At 44.5% G+C, this 17,251-nt stretch overlaps 1 protein-coding gene across 8 annotated transcripts in view; it reads right to left on the reverse strand.

Annotated features, from left to right (window-relative positions):
* Positions 1-4,650: 4,650 nt before the first annotated feature.
* LOC138618365 (solute carrier family 41 member 3-like) overlaps positions 4,651-17,251 on the reverse strand; it is a 31,600-nt gene continuing 18,999 nt past the window's right edge. For all 8 annotated transcript variants that reach the window (XM_069694078.1, XM_069694083.1, XM_069694081.1 and 5 more), the window contains 8 exons: positions 16,497-16,568; positions 15,549-15,693; positions 14,715-14,861; positions 12,858-13,002; positions 12,449-12,528; positions 8,615-8,749; positions 7,179-7,327; positions 4,651-5,915 (listed from right to left, as the gene is read on the reverse strand). In XM_069694078.1, the coding sequence (XP_069550179.1) occupies positions 5,742-5,915; positions 7,179-7,327; positions 8,615-8,749; positions 12,449-12,528; positions 12,858-13,002; positions 14,715-14,861; positions 15,549-15,693; positions 16,497-16,568 (1,047 nt within the window). In that variant the 3' untranslated portion in view covers positions 4,651-5,741. The remainder of the gene's footprint in view (positions 5,916-7,178; positions 7,328-8,614; positions 8,750-12,448; positions 12,529-12,857; positions 13,003-14,714; positions 14,862-15,548; positions 15,694-16,496; positions 16,569-17,251) is intronic.

A 17,251-nucleotide genomic window follows, 5' to 3' on the forward strand; every position in this document is an offset into this window, starting at 1 on the left:
TCTTCATTCTTTATAAGCGACTTTTCCCTTTCTTCAAGCCTCGCATATTTAATTGTTTCCGTCGCAGGTGTTTTGTCGATTTAAAGCTTTTCCTGTGTAGCGTTGTTGTAATTTAAGACTTCGTTTGCGAGAAGCCGCGACTTGCCGATCGCAGCGTTTGTTTGTTCTTCCTCCCGGCTCAACGACGCGCCGCACAAAACGTGCGCTTGTTTTTTTGTTTTTTTTTTTCCATAGAAAATACAAAAACTCAAAAAAAAAAAAGAGGGATTAAAGAGATCTTCATCTCTTGACGCTGCCGGTCAAAGATCTTCAGCTCTTCTCTGTGGAACTGCTCCTTCGGGAAGATCGGCGGCTCGGTGAGTCGTCGTGAACTAATGAACAAACCCGGAAGAGTCTCATGCACGTGTGCCACAAAACTGTGAATGTGATAACTGAAGTGCACTTGAAGTTTCAGCAAATACAAATATCCCAACAGCAGCACCGAGTCTGTCTGTGTGTGTGTGTGTGTGTGTGTGTGTGTGTGTGTGTGTGTGTGTGCGTGTGCGTCAGTCACGTTGACGTCTCTTTTAACATCTGGATACCGAAACCTGATCTGAAGAAGAGAAACGTCGACAATGTTGAAGGATGATTCTCCTTCATTTAAACCTGCACTATACAATATCGAATTAAAGGGATAGCTATTCATAATAATAATAATAATAATAATAATAAACTTGATTTGTATGGCACCTTTCATACAAGAACTGCAGCTCAGAGCTTCACAGCAAGAGAATGACATGGTGTATCACAAAAAAACGTATAAGGGAGCATTTCAAAATATAGAAAAGAAATGAGATAAAACATAAAAAGCATAAGAAACGGATACAATTGAATACAAGTCGACTTGATTTGCATCGTTTCTAAAGGATTCAATTTATTCAAGTTGTGTTTTATTGAGGTGGTCGTCTATAGAACTTGTGTGTGTGTGTGTGTGTGTGTGTGTGTATATATATATATAAAAATAACTGCAGCAGCTGCAGCAGCTCAGCTGTGTTCTGCTGTGGACCGGATCAGCAACAAAAACTGTTTTGGTTCTTTTTGCCACCTAAAAAGTTGTCATGAAAAAGTGTCCTGTGTATTTATAACACGGGTTCTCAACAGGGCGGGGCCATTTGGAGCGGGTCGCAGATGTGTCGAGGGAAAACCAGTCCAACTTTTATTTTGGGGTCTGCAGAATCTCTGCGGCGGCACTTTTGTTTTGAAGGACGTGTGTTTCCAGGACGCAGCGGCGCGTGTTCAGTTCCCACAGAGACCGTAACGTAGAAGTGGACGTAACGTCCGGGTCTGAAAAATGAGGCCGATCTTAAATTTTGGTTTTGCTGGCAAAAAAAAAAACTCTCCTTCTCATCAGTTTTCTCGCGGTCTATCTAAAAATAATTTGGTCGTTCATTAGAAAGGAAGCCACAGAACAAGTGGGGCGGGGGCGGGTCTGTTTGATTGACAAGGCCTGCGGTGCAGTCAGGTTACAGCCAGCGGTGGGCGGGACGTAGTATCGTCCGGGTTCCAATCAGATTCCCCCGAGCTCGTCCAAATATGGTCACTTCCTGCTCCAAACCGCTCCGAACTAGCAAAGTCATCAAAAAATCATCATCAGATCACTTGATGAAAAACACGTTTTTATTTAACGGCTGGGGTTGCACTTTTTACGGCTTATTTTATGTACTTAACAGCGCATGAGGACGTAATGCACTTAATTCTTATAAAACACATTTTAAAAACGTATAATAAAATGAAATGTGCGCCGAGGTTGGACAAGTTACGAACCGCTTATCCAGAACATCGTCACCACATGATCTTCCCCTCAGACATCCTCTCTTCAAACGCTCCAGATTTCCTTCAATTAAAAACAACAATTTGACCCCACCGAACACAGCAGTTTCCAAACCACCTGCGCCTTCACGTTTTACTTTGTTTATGTTATTGAACGCAAATTGTGGCGTTCGTTTGGATTTGAACCGACAACCAAAGTCTCCCCCACCGTCGCCATACGAGCCCGAACACGTTAACTGCAGCTTCACCGGTTGACGGAGGAATAAAACCTTGAAGAGGGCGTTTCTGGTCAGACATACAAACGATTCAACCGGTTCATAATTTAACATTTTGAAAAGTTGCTGTTGTTTTTTTTGTTTTAGTTGTTTGTTTTTTTAGGTGATTATAAAATCCTCCAAATACAGAAGAGAAAACACATTTTGAAGCTTTGGCGATAGACGCAAGCTGTGATCATGGAAAGCGACCAAGCTTCGTGTCAAGTAACACAGACTTCATTACTCTGTTGGTTTTTATTAAAATATAATTCATAGCCACAAAAAAAAAAAAAAAAAATCACACAAACACTCAAGAAACGTTTTTTTGTGTTTTTGACTCCACACTTCGTCTCTGCGCACACACAAGACGTAACACGTGTCTGGAAGCTCGGGTGACAGTGAACGCAGCACAATTAGAAAATAAAGGCATTTTAAAAAGGCCCTAAAGTCATAATGTGGCAGTGTTGACGTTGGACGTACAGTACAAAGTTTGGCCTACAGGTAGCTGAAGAGAAAAGACCGTTGCAACGTTAAAATGAAGCCTATTTAAGACATTGTTCTACACGTTATTTTAGTTACGACACGTTTGACAGTTTTGTTTTCAAGGCAACTCCAGACGTCTTCATGAAACAAAAGTGCAAGCTCGCGGTCCGATATTTCACCTTCACACTCTTCCCGTACCGGTTAACAGAGCTGGACGATAAACCACATTCACTAAAGGATGAATTCCATGCTTTGGGAAAAGTGCTTTTTTTAATTTGTTTTTTTTTCCCCACCCCACTTAAAGATAAGCTAGCAGGTTCATCGCAGTAGTTAGTGAAACAGTTTGGGGTTATTCCACGTTGAAAAAAGTTCCCTCCGTAGGAACCTCTCAATCGTACGAATTGGAGCATGTTATGTCGACAGGAATTTCGGCGTATGATATCCATTTCATTGCCAAGTCAAAGTTTTCACTTGTAATCTGTTGTCTAAAGATTACGCCATCGTTCTGTCAGTTGTTATAGACGAACCCCAGTTTAACGTCAGCCCGTGGGAGACGGCTTCTACAAATAATAATCATAATAATCATAATAATAGGGACCAACATCAGATTTTTTTTTTTATATTGTCCTTATGCGATTATTTGGAGTGAACCACTTGGAGTTTTAGTTACTTGTATTTTTGGGGGAAATTTCAATGGGACTTTCCTGGCAATAAGATGAATAAACATATCCCCCCCCCCCAAAAAAAACAAACAACAACAACCTGAACTTCTCCTTTAAATGACCATCATTATGCATTTCCTATATAGAGCCCTCATCGACAATTCAAATCATTTTTGTGACTTCTAGCGATCTCAAACTTTTACCGTACGAGAATTCAGAAGTCCGGTTTACAGTTTAACCAGCATAAACGTCAGAAGTACACGCGGACGATAATAACCCAGCTGATTTGAGCTGTTGCCGTCCGGCCCGCCGAGTCGAGACAACACGGCCGGCGTCTCTCAGCATCACGGTGAACGCACTTGCAGATCTCCTTCGGTGAGCTCCAGCGAAACGAACTGCGACTCGAGTAGTTCATCCCTTTCTATCCGTGTCACCGTGTCACAGCAGAAGCTGTCAGCAAAGCGCCGGTGACGCCGACGTGCCGTGTGGAAATGGGAGGTTTTTCTTAAAAAGACGAGTACGAGAAGCAACAGCAGCAGCAGCAACGACCCCCCGCGTCGTAATGAGCGCGTTGAGACAACACGCTGGTGTTCCAGTAGTCTCTCTGACATGTCGAGTAAATCTCTGAGAAGAAACTTCAATCGTGAGACATGTACCGTAGCGAGGACGTGGTTGTTATTAGTAGTCTGTTACAGCCTCTCAAATACTTTTGTAGTTTTTTTTTATCTCGATGCTCAATGAGTGAATAGTGTCAGTGTGCTCACACGTCACTCGGGACACGACGCCGGGGTCGAAGGTGAGTTGGGAATCGTTCGGAGGCTGAGCTCCACAAAAAACAACAACACGGAAACAAAATGTGTGCGTCTGAAACGACGTAACAACAACAACAACAACAACAACGACAACAAAAGTGCTTTTGCTTCCCGTCTGAACGCGCCTTCGACTGTAATCCGTCCTTTGATGAGGTCTGATGGTTCTGATCAACGTCCTCATGAACGGTAAGGCTCGGAGAACCTCCGCTAAAGGGACCGGTAGTGTCAAGGAGGGACGGATCCCCTGCAGCTGGAGGACACCCAACAGTCCAGCCCGGGCTGATGGATGAGAACTACTGGGACTGCTGTTTTCTTTTGTTTTTGAACACCGGGCGGCAGCAAAATAACACACGATAAATACAAATATTGCAAAAATATTTGTGGGACTCTGAAGGTTGCTTTAAGCGGCGGTGGGCGAGGACACATCGTCAGGCTTCAGTGTTGTGGAACGCAGTTGGTGAAGTGAAGGGGGGGGGGGCGGTACGGGAGGAGATACAACGTTTAATAAGTGAGCTTTAGAGGTGCTGGGAGGCAGAACTGTTCCTGCTACCAGCCTTCTTGGAAAGCTCAGTTTTATGTCTAAATATGAATACCATTCATATTTAGACATTTTTATTTAACCTGGTAAACAAAAACAAATAACTAAAGTCCATTTCCCACAACATTCAACAATTGCTCTCACAAAAGGGTTTTATTTAACTAGTCACGAGAAACGGGTCGTCCCGTGTGCGCGGAAGCTGCCGCGATGGACCAACAAAGTCGGGACCGTGAACACCAACACGTTTGGAGACGTCAAGAACGTCCCTCCATCAAACGGTCTTTGTGGTCAGTCCCGTTTTGCTCTTCGCCTCATTTTGCTGAAATATTCCTTATTTTTCTCCAACTCTTCCACTTGGATCCCACCAGTCACCTCCGTCTGTCTCAGGATCGGGAAAATAAAAACAAAGTCTAAACATGAATTAGCGGGAAACGCAATGAAAACGGAGGATTTTGGTGATCGGACTCTCAGAGGTACGTTCTGTGGATTGGAGAAGATTTCCATGAGACGATAAAACATTCGATGTATTCAACCTGATGTGAACAGCAACATCTGTACCGTTCACGCTAAATGAGTAATGAAGATGCCAAATGGTTTGGCCTGCCATATATCGGACAGTTCCAGTTAAGTGAACAACACACTGTACTGTATCTGTCCTCCAGCATGTCCTCCAGCATGTCCTCCAGCCCACTGAAACAGGCCGCTGGCAGTCTTTTTGTTCACCAACAAACAGGTGAAATGTTCACAGTAAAGGCCGTTTGAAAAGAAAAAAAACAAAAACCTGAACTACTTCACTGATGTGCTGTCATGTTGACTTGCTTTGATGAGCTGCTACAAACCCGTCTGACGAGCTCAGCGGAGTGCAGAGGGACCAAATTTGCAGGGAAACTAAACGACAGACATTTTTGCCCTGAAATGAAAAGGACTGGATTGGCTGTTGAGCTGAACTCGGACGTTCGCCCGGATGAACGGGTGTAAATGGGTGGGTGTCACCTGCGCCGCCTCTCCACCAGCGTGAAGGTTTGACTTTGTGAAAGAGACTAACCCCTCGGTGTGAACTGGCCTCGTGACGAAGATCAGAAAATGCTTTATTCTCCAATCAAAAGCATTTCTGTCAATGCAACAGCATTGGTGCAGTAGGGCAGTGGCTGGCGGAGAGTTCAGGGCTCGGCGGGGAAAACCATTATAGACTCAGGCTCTGAACCAATGAGACGCAGCGGAAGCAGAGGGCCAAGAAGCCGGTGCCCAGCAGGTCCCCCAGGGCGGTCAGGTAGGGGATGGAGAAGTTGTCAGGGTCCAGACTCCGTCTCCACATCGAACGGACGATGAGGTCGGCGAGATAAAGAAGGATAGCCACCTGAAGAGAGACGGCAAAGTCGTGGATAGGAAATCAATACGAGGAACAGAGTGAGCATCAAAACACAGTGAAGGACTTGAACCCTGCGGGGGGGGGAGGAGGTAGAAAAGCGGACAGAAAATGGAAACAGTTGACATTAGCAAAGAGGGATTAAATAGATAAAACATTATCCAAGGACAAAAAGATGAAATAGTTCACGTAAGATAAACGTCATGGACAAAAGGATAAACTAGCTAACGAGTGAATGTCATGTACAAATGAATAAAACAAAAAAACGTTTGAAATAGTTCATGTGAGCTAAAAGTCATCAACAAATGGGTGGAAGTGGTGACAATTCACGGATGAATTGCTGAAACAGCAAATAGTGATGAATTCACAATGGAAATCGATGAAAGTGGTTAAAACTGAAGTGAAGTGAGATCAGTAGAACAGCGAGATAAAAGGAACGGATGCATTGGTTGATGTCGACGTCAGCGAAAACAGTTCAAACCTCCATATTTGAGAAACAATTCAAGGACAGCAGCAAAAAAAAAAAAAAATAATAATAATGGAAAGAAAAGACGCTTGGAACGAATAGCTGCAAAGTCTCACGTGTTTGGTTAACCGGTTCAAATCGACCAAACTAAAAAGCGTTGCAGAAACAGTTGAAATAGTTCAGTCGAAGCAGTGTGCTCTTTTATCACATCATCTCAGTCCGAGCGGCGAAATCATTCAGTCAGTCCAAGACTTTTCTGGACTCGAATACGACATCTGATTATTTGCGACCGAGATTGCCAAACATTCGTTGACTCGGTACCAAAGGACACGACGTGTAATTCTGTGCAATAATACCGTCTCGTATTCTTACCGTCAAACGCGATTTAACGAGTCTCAGGTTTTTACAAACACATAACGGCCGAGAAGATGTTACGAAAAGGAGGTCAGAAAGGCGACGGGCGTACGTTTGGTTCTGGAACGAATCTTCATCTCAGCCGGCTGCTCAAATACCAACAGCTGGCACCGGGTCATTTCACAGTTAGGTAACAGGCGGTACCGGCCATTTTTATCCCACCGTACAAAGTCTCGCGACGGACCTCCCGACGGCCGGTTTTCACGGTTGTGTGAGACTTCAGGGCCGACCGCCGGCCAGTGTGAGTTGGTGAGAAACCTTCTCCGGCGTTAAGTCGCGCTGACGGGGAAAATCCAAAGCATTTCTTCTTCTTCTTCTTCCTCCGCTTCCCGGGGAAGCGTGGGGCAACCTGTGCGCGCGGAGCCGAGTCCTACCTGGAGCAGAGCGGCAGACAGGTAGCAGACGGTGAAGGCTATCGTGATGGGAGCCTCCTCTCCCTGCAGCAGAGAGATGGCGTAGAGGAACACCAGGTGACCGGGGATGACCAGCATCAGCAGCACCCGCGCTGACCTGGAGTTCACCCCTGGGAGACGCACACAACACAGACAAGGCCGTCATCCCTTCAGTTCGCTGCATTTTGATGCCGTTATATGAAATAGTCAGTCTGCGCCTGGATTTCCCTGTTAACTGTCATGTCTGATGGTTTTTTTTTTTTTTTTTTTGCATCTTTAAAATCAGCCAAAGTTCAGTTTTCCCTCTTTTCATCACCGGCGTTTAGACTTCATCTGCTCGTGTGCTATCTTCATGGAATATCTAAACCAGAAAGGTAAAGATCTCCTGCTAACTCCAAACTATTATGTCAACAAAGATGACGGCAATGCTGCCGTATTGTATTTTCTTCCGAACCGTCAACTATCAAAATGGCTACCAACGGTTGTCCAGTTACACAACCCAGACGGTTTTGATCAACACACGAGCAATTTTATTTGGGGGGGGAGGGAGGGGAGGGGGGGTGGGTTATGTTTCCAGTCACCTGACCAATGTAAGCCCAGTATTCACTCTCCTTGTAGCTCTGTTTTGGTCTAAAAAGTACTTGAGAAAAATGTCTGGCTCTTGAGCTGCTCAAACGCTTCAACGCTTCCTCCAGGTCCGTAAAGTTCACCGGTCTGCCGGTGTCTCCTGTTCGGTTTAGTAGCATACGGAGGGTTTGTCGAGTTCCCTGCTGAAAAACAGTTGTTTCGCTGCAGAAAATGAAACAAACAAAAAAAAGAAGATCCGAGACCCGACAGGTGATCCAATCACGAAAGTTGTGGGCGCTAAATTCAAAACCATGAGCTCGAAGATCCAAAAATGCTCCGTCGGTCGGAGAGGAGCTGCAGACGGGGATCGTTGTCTGTGGGTTTGTCTTCGCAAATGGAACATTTTCACGTCGCTCACAGTCATTTGATCCTGTGGTAATATATCAATATTGACTAAATGGTAAATAGCAAATTGTCTGCACTAACAAAACGTTTTCACCAAATTATTCATCCGCACCCCAGCGGTGACGGAGCTGCCGTGCACGGTGCTCGCCCGCCACCGGCAGCGACTTCGGGTTCAGTGTCTCGCCCAAGGACGCTTCGGCATGTTGGCTGGAGGACACATGCCGCCCCGACTAAAGCAGCTTCAGAGGCGAAGTAGACTATGGCCGTGTGTTATGAACGCACAACGTTGAAGAGGAATACCTTTGCACCAGAAACTGCTTACAGTTTTTTTTTTTTCTTTGAACAACTGCTTTTGGAGAATTTCCATTTAATCGGCGCGGTTCAAACGCCTTCGATGTTGTGTTAGCCCGATGACCAAGCTGTGCCTCCAAACAAGCCGGTGTTACCTGAGGAGAGGAAGGTGATGCAGGGATTGGGCCAATGCTGCCTCATCTTGTAGGGCAGCACGCCCGGGATGCTCCAAAAGTGCAGATAGGTCGAAATCCTGCTGGCCTGGATGGCGACCAAGTTACCACCCACTCCTACACGCGGGGACAAAAGACAAGAGGACGGAATGAGCAACGGTACTTTTGCAGTCGTGAATTGCCACTTTATTTCAACCCAAAAAAAAACATCAGCATGCGTTGCGTGTCCTGTAAAGCCTCAGCAAATGGGAGACCGGAGCTGTTATTGATTTTGTGTCTTCATGATCAGCTGAAACACAAAGTTCTTTCCCAGAAGGGACGATAAACACGGGTTTATAATCAGTAACGCTTAATCGGTTTCGTCATCGCTTGCGCCCAATTTAGGCCAACCGATGACACATCGACGGCTCGGCCGCGTTATTGAAGAGTCCGTCTAGATAATAGGGCGCCGGTCAAAGCAGCTGAACCCTGAAGAGAGGAGTCACGGCAACTGAAGAAATAAGAGAGATGACTCCAAACGAAAGCTCCACCCGGTACCTAAGATAGTAAAGAGAGCAGCCACGTCTACGTACGGAAAGAAACTGGAGCGCCTGCAGCTATAAGGTTCTGACGGGGAAATGTAACCGGTTGTGCAAAAATCATTATTTCTCAAAGTCTGGCAGATAACTTGATTCTTGAGAGTCTGTGTCGAGATGCCTGAGCCGCTTGGTAAGTCATTATCAGATTTTTTTGAAATGTGTTCCAGATGCACATTTGCCCAACAGTGATATGATTTTATTCTTTCCTTCTGCTGCAAGCCGAGATGATTTTGTTCGCTTCCTCGAAGCCACATTTCTGTGGAGTGCAAAACAACTTTATTTATTATTTTTTTCCCCCCAGAAAGATCCCACATCCATTTCATTTCGGTGTTGACAAAGTATCTGTGTCTAATTCAGTTACATCAAACACCTCCAAGTGTTTAACGCAAAAAAAAAATAAAAGAACAAAAAAAAAAAATTGGGCACAGATGTTCTTTTGTGAGATGGAAAATACTGGAGGGGGGGAGGAGGGGGGGGACTATGAATAAAACATAATATTGGTTTTATATGAAAAGCCAGTGAGGGAAGAAAAATGGGAAATTCAAACCAGACCGGCAAGTTTAGAATTTGAGCAGAAAGTGGCGCAAAGAGAGAGGAAGAGAAGGAGGATTAAGAATCCGTGGTGAAGATGGGTCGAAACAAACAGAACCAGTCACAGTGAGAGTGCGTGGTTTTTAAAGGCCCTGTCAGCTGTGCCAGGACGCCGGGTGCGCACCATTAGTGGTTTATATCGACTTCTCTGCTTTACTCAGTGGACCTCTGCATGCAACGTCACCTCGCAGCCAAACCGCTTCATCTGAAGGCAGCTTCTTCTCCGACTCCACTTCTCTCGCGTCTCGCTGCATTTTTCACCACTCATCATTCGCAAACGGCATTACGTGGAGAAAATCAGCACTCTGTGTACAAAGTGACTCCAAACCTTCGGACGTTGTTTTGTTTTCTGATTTCTACGGCTGATCGGGGCTTCCTCACGGAGGAGAGGGACGCATGCGAGTCCAACAAGTCTTATTAAACTGGGGTTTCAGGATGGGTCAGTTTACAAAACCATTTCAAAATGCTGCTTTCGCTCCCCTTTTCTCCTTCCCTCTGTTCCTGATTAGTTCTTCTGCTCCATTTAGTCCTGCCTTTAGGGCTGGCAGTGAATCACTAACGGAGCGAGTCGATCGCTCTTCTTTTACTTGGACTTCATGGGACGTTTGACACATCATCTGACACCACGGCGCCCTTTAAACGGACCATCACGTGTTACCGAAGCAGTTCTGCTGCATTTGCACCAGTGTAATGGCTCAAAAAAAAAAAAAAAAACGTGATGACATTCGTTTCATTGTTTGGTAAGCTCTCTTGATTGATGTTGCTCCGATTTCCATCTGGAGGGTTTCAGTACTTTTTAGACACAACAGCTGAATCAGCTTCTTTGACAACTCAAATATAACTATAGAGCTAATTAAGCTACACCTTATTTTAGAACATGAATCCTGTCGAAGGGATGTTAGATGTGCTCTCGATGGCTACAGACCAGCAAAACGTTTGCATCCTCATCAACTAATGACCAAATTAGAAACAAGTGACATCCTTCTTTTAATGCAGTGTAGAATAAATCAGTCCCAGTTTAAGGATAATATGGACAAACTAAAGGGACAGGGATTAGTTTTTATTCTTTATCGTTTGCATTTTCAAACAATGAGGGAGACATTTCATTGTCACAAGAGGACAACTTTTGTGGATGAGGAATACTCAATGTGAAAACTATACAATCTCAAATTCTGAGTTTAGCTGCTGCTGCTGCTGCTGCTGAATTGTAAACTCCCCCCAAAATCCAAAAAGGACCAGGACAGATTCGCTAAAGTTAGCCTCAACTTGAATGCTCTACGTGCTCTGGAACCAGTAATCACACTAAATAGAGTCACGTTGAACACTTCTTGGCTGCAGCGGTAACTTCGATTAGATCACTACTGCAGGTGGTAAGTTGCACATGCTGTTTGCAGCTAAGCATGTGGAGAAATCAACATCTTGACGAGACTTTGCAGTGCTTTAGTACAATCACTCGGCTATTATTGGACAATGACTTTTTGATTTATTGTTATCCATTGACCTTTTAAAACAAATTACAGCAACCAGGCTGGATTGAGCATTGCATTGGATGCATTTGCAGTAGTTTGTAGCGTTGATGTCACATCTCAACTTCTCCTGTTGAGATTCTCTAACTTTGAAGTGAAGAGTGATCATCGTGGCAGATGACGCTTCATTTCATGACGTCGGTGCATCTGAAAAAGCTGCTGCTGCTTCTTAAAACCTTCCCGTGGTTTTAGAGCTTCATTGGCAGAACCAGTTGGCAGCTCTGCACCTTTGAGCCCACAGACTTCAACTCGTATATACTTTAATATTTGAGCCAAAGACTTTCCGATGCGTCGCATATGAATGTCGACTGGTTTCCTGCCTTTCAGACAACCGCTGGTTTCAGTTCATTTCACGAAAGCAATTAAAATAATTTTGAAAGAAAAACGTAAGCCGCTCCAGATAGTTCATCACGCCCGGTCCTCGCTGGTGCGGCTGAGTGCCGTCGTCATTTTTTGTCCAGACTAAAAATGTGTCTTTAGCACCAAAGAGTCATTAAGTATTTACAGTTGGTAATAAATACCTGGTCAGAATAAAAGTCCTGATCTGATTTAATAATAAATTTGACAATTTCAGACATCGCCCAAAATGTGCGGCCTGTGCCTTTAAATCTAACCAGAACGTCGGAGACAGCAGCAGGTTGAAATGCATGTTGTTAGTTTAAATGACATGCTGAAAACCAGCCAATCACACGTTGAGCACACGGTACGCTGTCTGTCGATGTTAGTGTCGCGTTGACTTTTACCTGCCTCGCTGTTGTTTTTTTTAACAGCCCAAACTCATTTTTGGTATTTTCACTCGGATGAATACGTGCTTTTGTGTTTAGTTGCTGCACCTCGTTAAAAAAAAAAAAAAAGCTGCCACGATCACCACGTGCTTCAGATCTCATCTTTACAGGTTCTGGCCTCGGCTGTCTCGGCTGCAGAGGCGTCGCTTTGAGCTTTCGAGTCGGCTGAATCGCTCCGACTCCTTCACCTTCAACTTCCTTCCGCCGCGGTGAGGGCGGAGGAGTCTCCGTGCGTCAGCCGACTTTTAAAGCTCGGATCCGGACTCCACCGCGAACAGCTGCACGGTGCTGTTCAGGTGATGACAGCGTGCGGCCGTGATCGATCGATCGGCTTACCGTTAATGACGGGCGTGAAGACGGCCATCCCCTGAAAGTTGGGGTCGCTCACTGTTTTGTCCAGTATGAGGCCTCCGAAACTGGAAATCGCAAACACAGAGAGAACCAGAAGAGCAGCTGTTTACCGTGTATGTACACTCTGTTTATCAGGTCGCCTGCTGGAGCTCAAGATCTCTTTTCCGAGAAAGTTTTGTTTGTGCATTGCCTCGTATATCTCGGCACATTCACACCTGCAAATCCGTCCAACAGCGTAAAACACGTACGTCGCAGAACCCAGAAGATACTCACTCATAAATAAAGTGCTCTACAGCGCTACCTCTAACTGTTCTCTTTATGTTATTTTGTTTTACTCAGTCGGGTTGATAAACGCAGTTTGAAGAAACTAAACGACGTCAGTTTGCGTGTATACCTGCTGATGGACATGGCCACTATAACAGGCTGCCACCCTGAGCGGAGGACCTCTCTGATCTGGGGACTCTGTCGGGCCACGACCACCCAGAGAGGGATCATAGCGAGGAACACCAGGATCACCAGGGGGGACAGGTACCATACATCTGTGGGAGAGGAACAGACATGAATGGTTATCGTGGTTATATTGATGGTCACCAAAGTGTAAATAAAACACAGCTGTGCTTTCAAAAAAAATGATTTATGAGCAGTAGCAGTAATTTCACATTTCCACTGCATGGCGGTATTATTCATCATGACTCAAGTCTATTCCTGCTCCTGCTTTTTTACATTTTTTTATTATTAATAATAATAATAATACGTGGATAGTACCTGGTACTTTTTTTTGGAATCAGATACGCTAAGGTTCCAATCAAGCCGATATGAAAACACTGCAGAGCGCCACACGGTGCATCCTGCAAAACCATGCCGCGGTCACTTCAGGAAAGGCGCACATTCACACATTCGTCTTGTTTATTGGCTGACAAAAGGTCCAGCAAGTGCGTGTGTCATGTTGAAGACGACGACGCAGCAGTTTCATGCAGGGTCACTATGACAGCCAGCTACATGTGTGTGTCTGCAGTGGAAGAGGAAACCCAGAGAACCTGGTAACACAAGTGTAGCCAATGAAAGACGGTAATAGCACCGACAGCAATACCTGACAGATACTTAATATATCCTTAATATAAGGACAAAGACATGATAACTTCAAAAAGTTACACACAAAATTCGGTATTTATGGTTGTGATATTTTTCATCCACCATGTTTTCAGTATAGTTTTTGTCGATTTCAAGCTTTGGATATTTATGTCTTCTTAAAGGAGGTAAACTACCTTAACTGTATTTAACAACGTGTATTTAGAGCAGCTAAAAAACACTGCACTAAAGCACACACACACACACACACACACACACACACACACACACACACACACACACACACACACACACACACACACACACACACACACACACACACACACACACACACACACACACACACACACACACACACACACTGATGAGCTGTCTGGAAAAAGAAATCCTGAATTTTGCTGCCATCTTGTGGAATAAACTCAAAAAAAGTAACTTGATTATGGTAAAGTTCCCCCTCCCCCTTGATTTTAAGACTGATTTTATTTTCATAAAATAAAACATAAACAAAACAAAAAATTTAATGAGAAAAAGGGAAAATGAAATAGAAAAAAAAAGGTGTACAAAACAAAGAAAACAAGAAAGAAAATTCATAAAGCCACATGAGTCAAGTTGAAGAATTGATCGCTCGCGTAGTTTCTGTTCTTTCTTTTGCAGATGTCCCGTCATGGAGCTGCATGTCTCTGTCCTGCGCTTGTCGTCTCCACCAACAGTTCTTCTCTTTTATCTCTGTGCTGTCCTTTTCTCTCTCTGCTCTCCTCTCACCCCAACCGGTCGAGGCAGATGGCCGCCCACCTCTGAGCCCGGTTCTGTCGGAGGTTTCTTCCTGTTCAGAGGGAGTTTTTCTTCCCTCTGTTGGAGTTTTTTCCCTCCTAGTTTATGTGGGAATTGTTGAATTGTTGGGTTTCTCTGTATAATATTATAAAGTTCTGCTGTAAGGACTTTAATGTGTTAACTGCCATGAAATAACCCGTGTTGTGATTTGGCGCTATGTAAATAAAATTGAATTGAATTGAATTGAATTGAATTGTGACATGTCACTCACCATGATTACATCATTATGTCACCTTAACAGAAGCTGGTAAACTAGGTGAACTTTTGTCCGACCTGTGTATTTGGATCTGGCTGTAACCCCCCCCCCCCCCCCCCCCCCGGCTTTCCTCACCTTTATATTCGTAGAGCGTGCTGCCGACCCCAGCCAGCAGGGACAGAGTGATCAGATCCCCCAGACTGGCAGCGATGGGGGTGGCTACGTTGTCGGGGTTGATCCCCACCTTCCTGGAGCCGATGATCACTCCAATCATAACCAGGCCTGCAGGAGGAGAATGGAGGGAAACGGAGGCGAGAATGAAGACAAACAGAATGAGAAATCAGGGTGTCTCCACTTTCAACCGGGTATTTGAAAAGGTCGAATGCAGTTGGAGCAGATTCAGCGTCTTCTGAGAGAAAACCTTCATCGGGTTTACGAGACAACAGAATGCTGACAAAAGCTTTCTGGGAGAATGTGTCTTTCTTTCCACTTATGCAGACAATTTAAAAATATATATATATATCAGGCAGCCACTCAGAGTGACAGCTCACTGGAAAACAGAAGAGAAGACTGCATGTAGAACACAGCAAAAAAACAACAACAAAAAATAACATATAAATCAGAAAAACAAATCTACAGAGAAACAGAAATGTCAGCGTGGAGAGTCTGGATTAAGATTTCTCCCTGCTGAGACATAACTCAAAAAAACAGAAATCAAGGCACTTTTGTTCCCCCCCACGCATCACTCCATCTTAACACACAAAAATGGATGGTAATCATAAATTCTGGATTTTATAGTAATCACAAGTTGAGACAGGGTGATGCAGGTGCTGCAAATCAAAAGCTGCTGGGTTTCTATGGTTTCATGCTGGCTTGTGTGATGTGAAATCAATCACGAAATTCTAGAACAGATGTTTGACTGTATTCGGGCTGCCATGCAAACCAATAACAATATCCACGGTTGCCAACCTAAAGACAGAGCCGCTACGAAGGCGGTGGTGATGCTGCTGGCGCACAGGACGGCCGCCTGATCCAGCTCGACACCTCCTCGAGAGATTGCCCCTAAACAGACGGCTGCCACGGCTGCGAGGAAGCCCACCACCGTGGCCTGAACCTGAAGAGCGGAAAAAAACAACCAAAAACAGACGTGAGACTCCATCACAGCACAGCAGTGAGTTTAACGCGCAGTGACATCGATGTAGGGATCTTTTCCCGCGTGAACAATTTCTTGTTGGTTTTGTTTTCACCTAAGAATTGACTTGAAAAAAGTATTTATTTAAAACAAATTGCCAGCTGACTAATAAATGAATTGATTAATCATCTAATTGTTTCAGCTCTAATAAAATAGACTGTACGTGTGATTGTTTTGACGTTTTTTGTTTTGTTTTCTGTACAATTGAAATGTTGCATCATCTTTTTGTCGATTGGGAACAGTTTTGAAATGAATACTTTATTCGTACAGTAGATCTGCACTGAGTGAGCGCACCCTTCATTAGTGAGGTTCCGTCCTTTCACGATTTTGTACATCTGCTATGATTTCTGATTTGATCCTACTACTCGTGGATGATCCCAGTGTGTCGCGAATATTTGATGTTTTTTGCCATTCTTCACACGATTCTTTCCAGCTGCTCTTTGCCGGCAGGGATTTCAAATACTCCAAAGCTGCTTTATTGGATTCGCTTCTTTTATTCTTTAAAAATCCTTGCATGGTCGGTGCAACGCGTTTGGGATCACTGTCATGTCTTGTAATTCCTCTGCTGACAAGCTTTTTGAACAGTCGTCTGTTCATGTAGTACTCCGGTATATAAACTTGCATCCGTAGTTCCATCTACAGCTTTCACACTCGTGCAGACCCGTACCAGCACGCGTCCACCTTCACCCACGATGCAGATTCACAGTACACACACAGTCCGTTACCTGTATAAGTGCCAGATTGCTGCACACCATGGTCCACTGTTTACTGGGGTCGTCCATTTGTCCTGTGTTGGCCTAAAAGCATAGAGATGTTATTATATCATTATAAGGCGAAGGCAGTTTCAATTGTTCAACCTATATAGGTCTGACTAAATGAAGTGTTTTAGTTGTAATCACCCCCTGGTAAGACACGTTAGTTGATAGTTTAAAAAAAAAAAAAAAAAGTCTTCCCAAAGGAGACAGTAGGTCTGAGCTGAATGGTCTCAGGAAATAATGATCAAGGTCCCACTGAGGCTCCACTGGTCAAAGAATCCTTTTTTTTTTTTTTTTGTCTTATCACGCTATAAATTACAGGCTACAAATTATAATTGGGTATAAATGCATGAGAGGTATCTGTGGAATAGCTACCAGCTACCTCCCAGTAGGTGCGAGGCAAAAAGAGCAGCGAGGAAGCGAGTAGCATATTTGCATTTAAGAGAGACACGGTTATAAATCCGACTGCAGGTGCGTTTTAAATCACCCAGTACAGTCTGGGTGCCAACAGACATGTTTGTCCCTGTGCAGTAGCGCCACCATGAGGTCAGGCCTTCCGCTGGACACCGAAGCAGCTTTACTGTTCCTCAGTATGTTGTTGGTTGGCACACACATGACCGTTTATAGCTAAACACTGTGTAAAGATACTACCTTCTCCACAGCCTCGCCTTACGTTTTGATCCGCAGCAGTAAACGACATATTTTTTTAGCCCTCCGATATCTGT

This window comes from Brachyistius frenatus, unplaced genomic scaffold, assembly GCF_029030835.1.
Source record: "Brachyistius frenatus isolate BFR_SWC_R1_liver_20210118 unplaced genomic scaffold, ASM2903083v1 Contig_16, whole genome shotgun sequence".
Taxonomy (NCBI): Eukaryota; Metazoa; Chordata; class Actinopteri; family Embiotocidae; genus Brachyistius; species Brachyistius frenatus.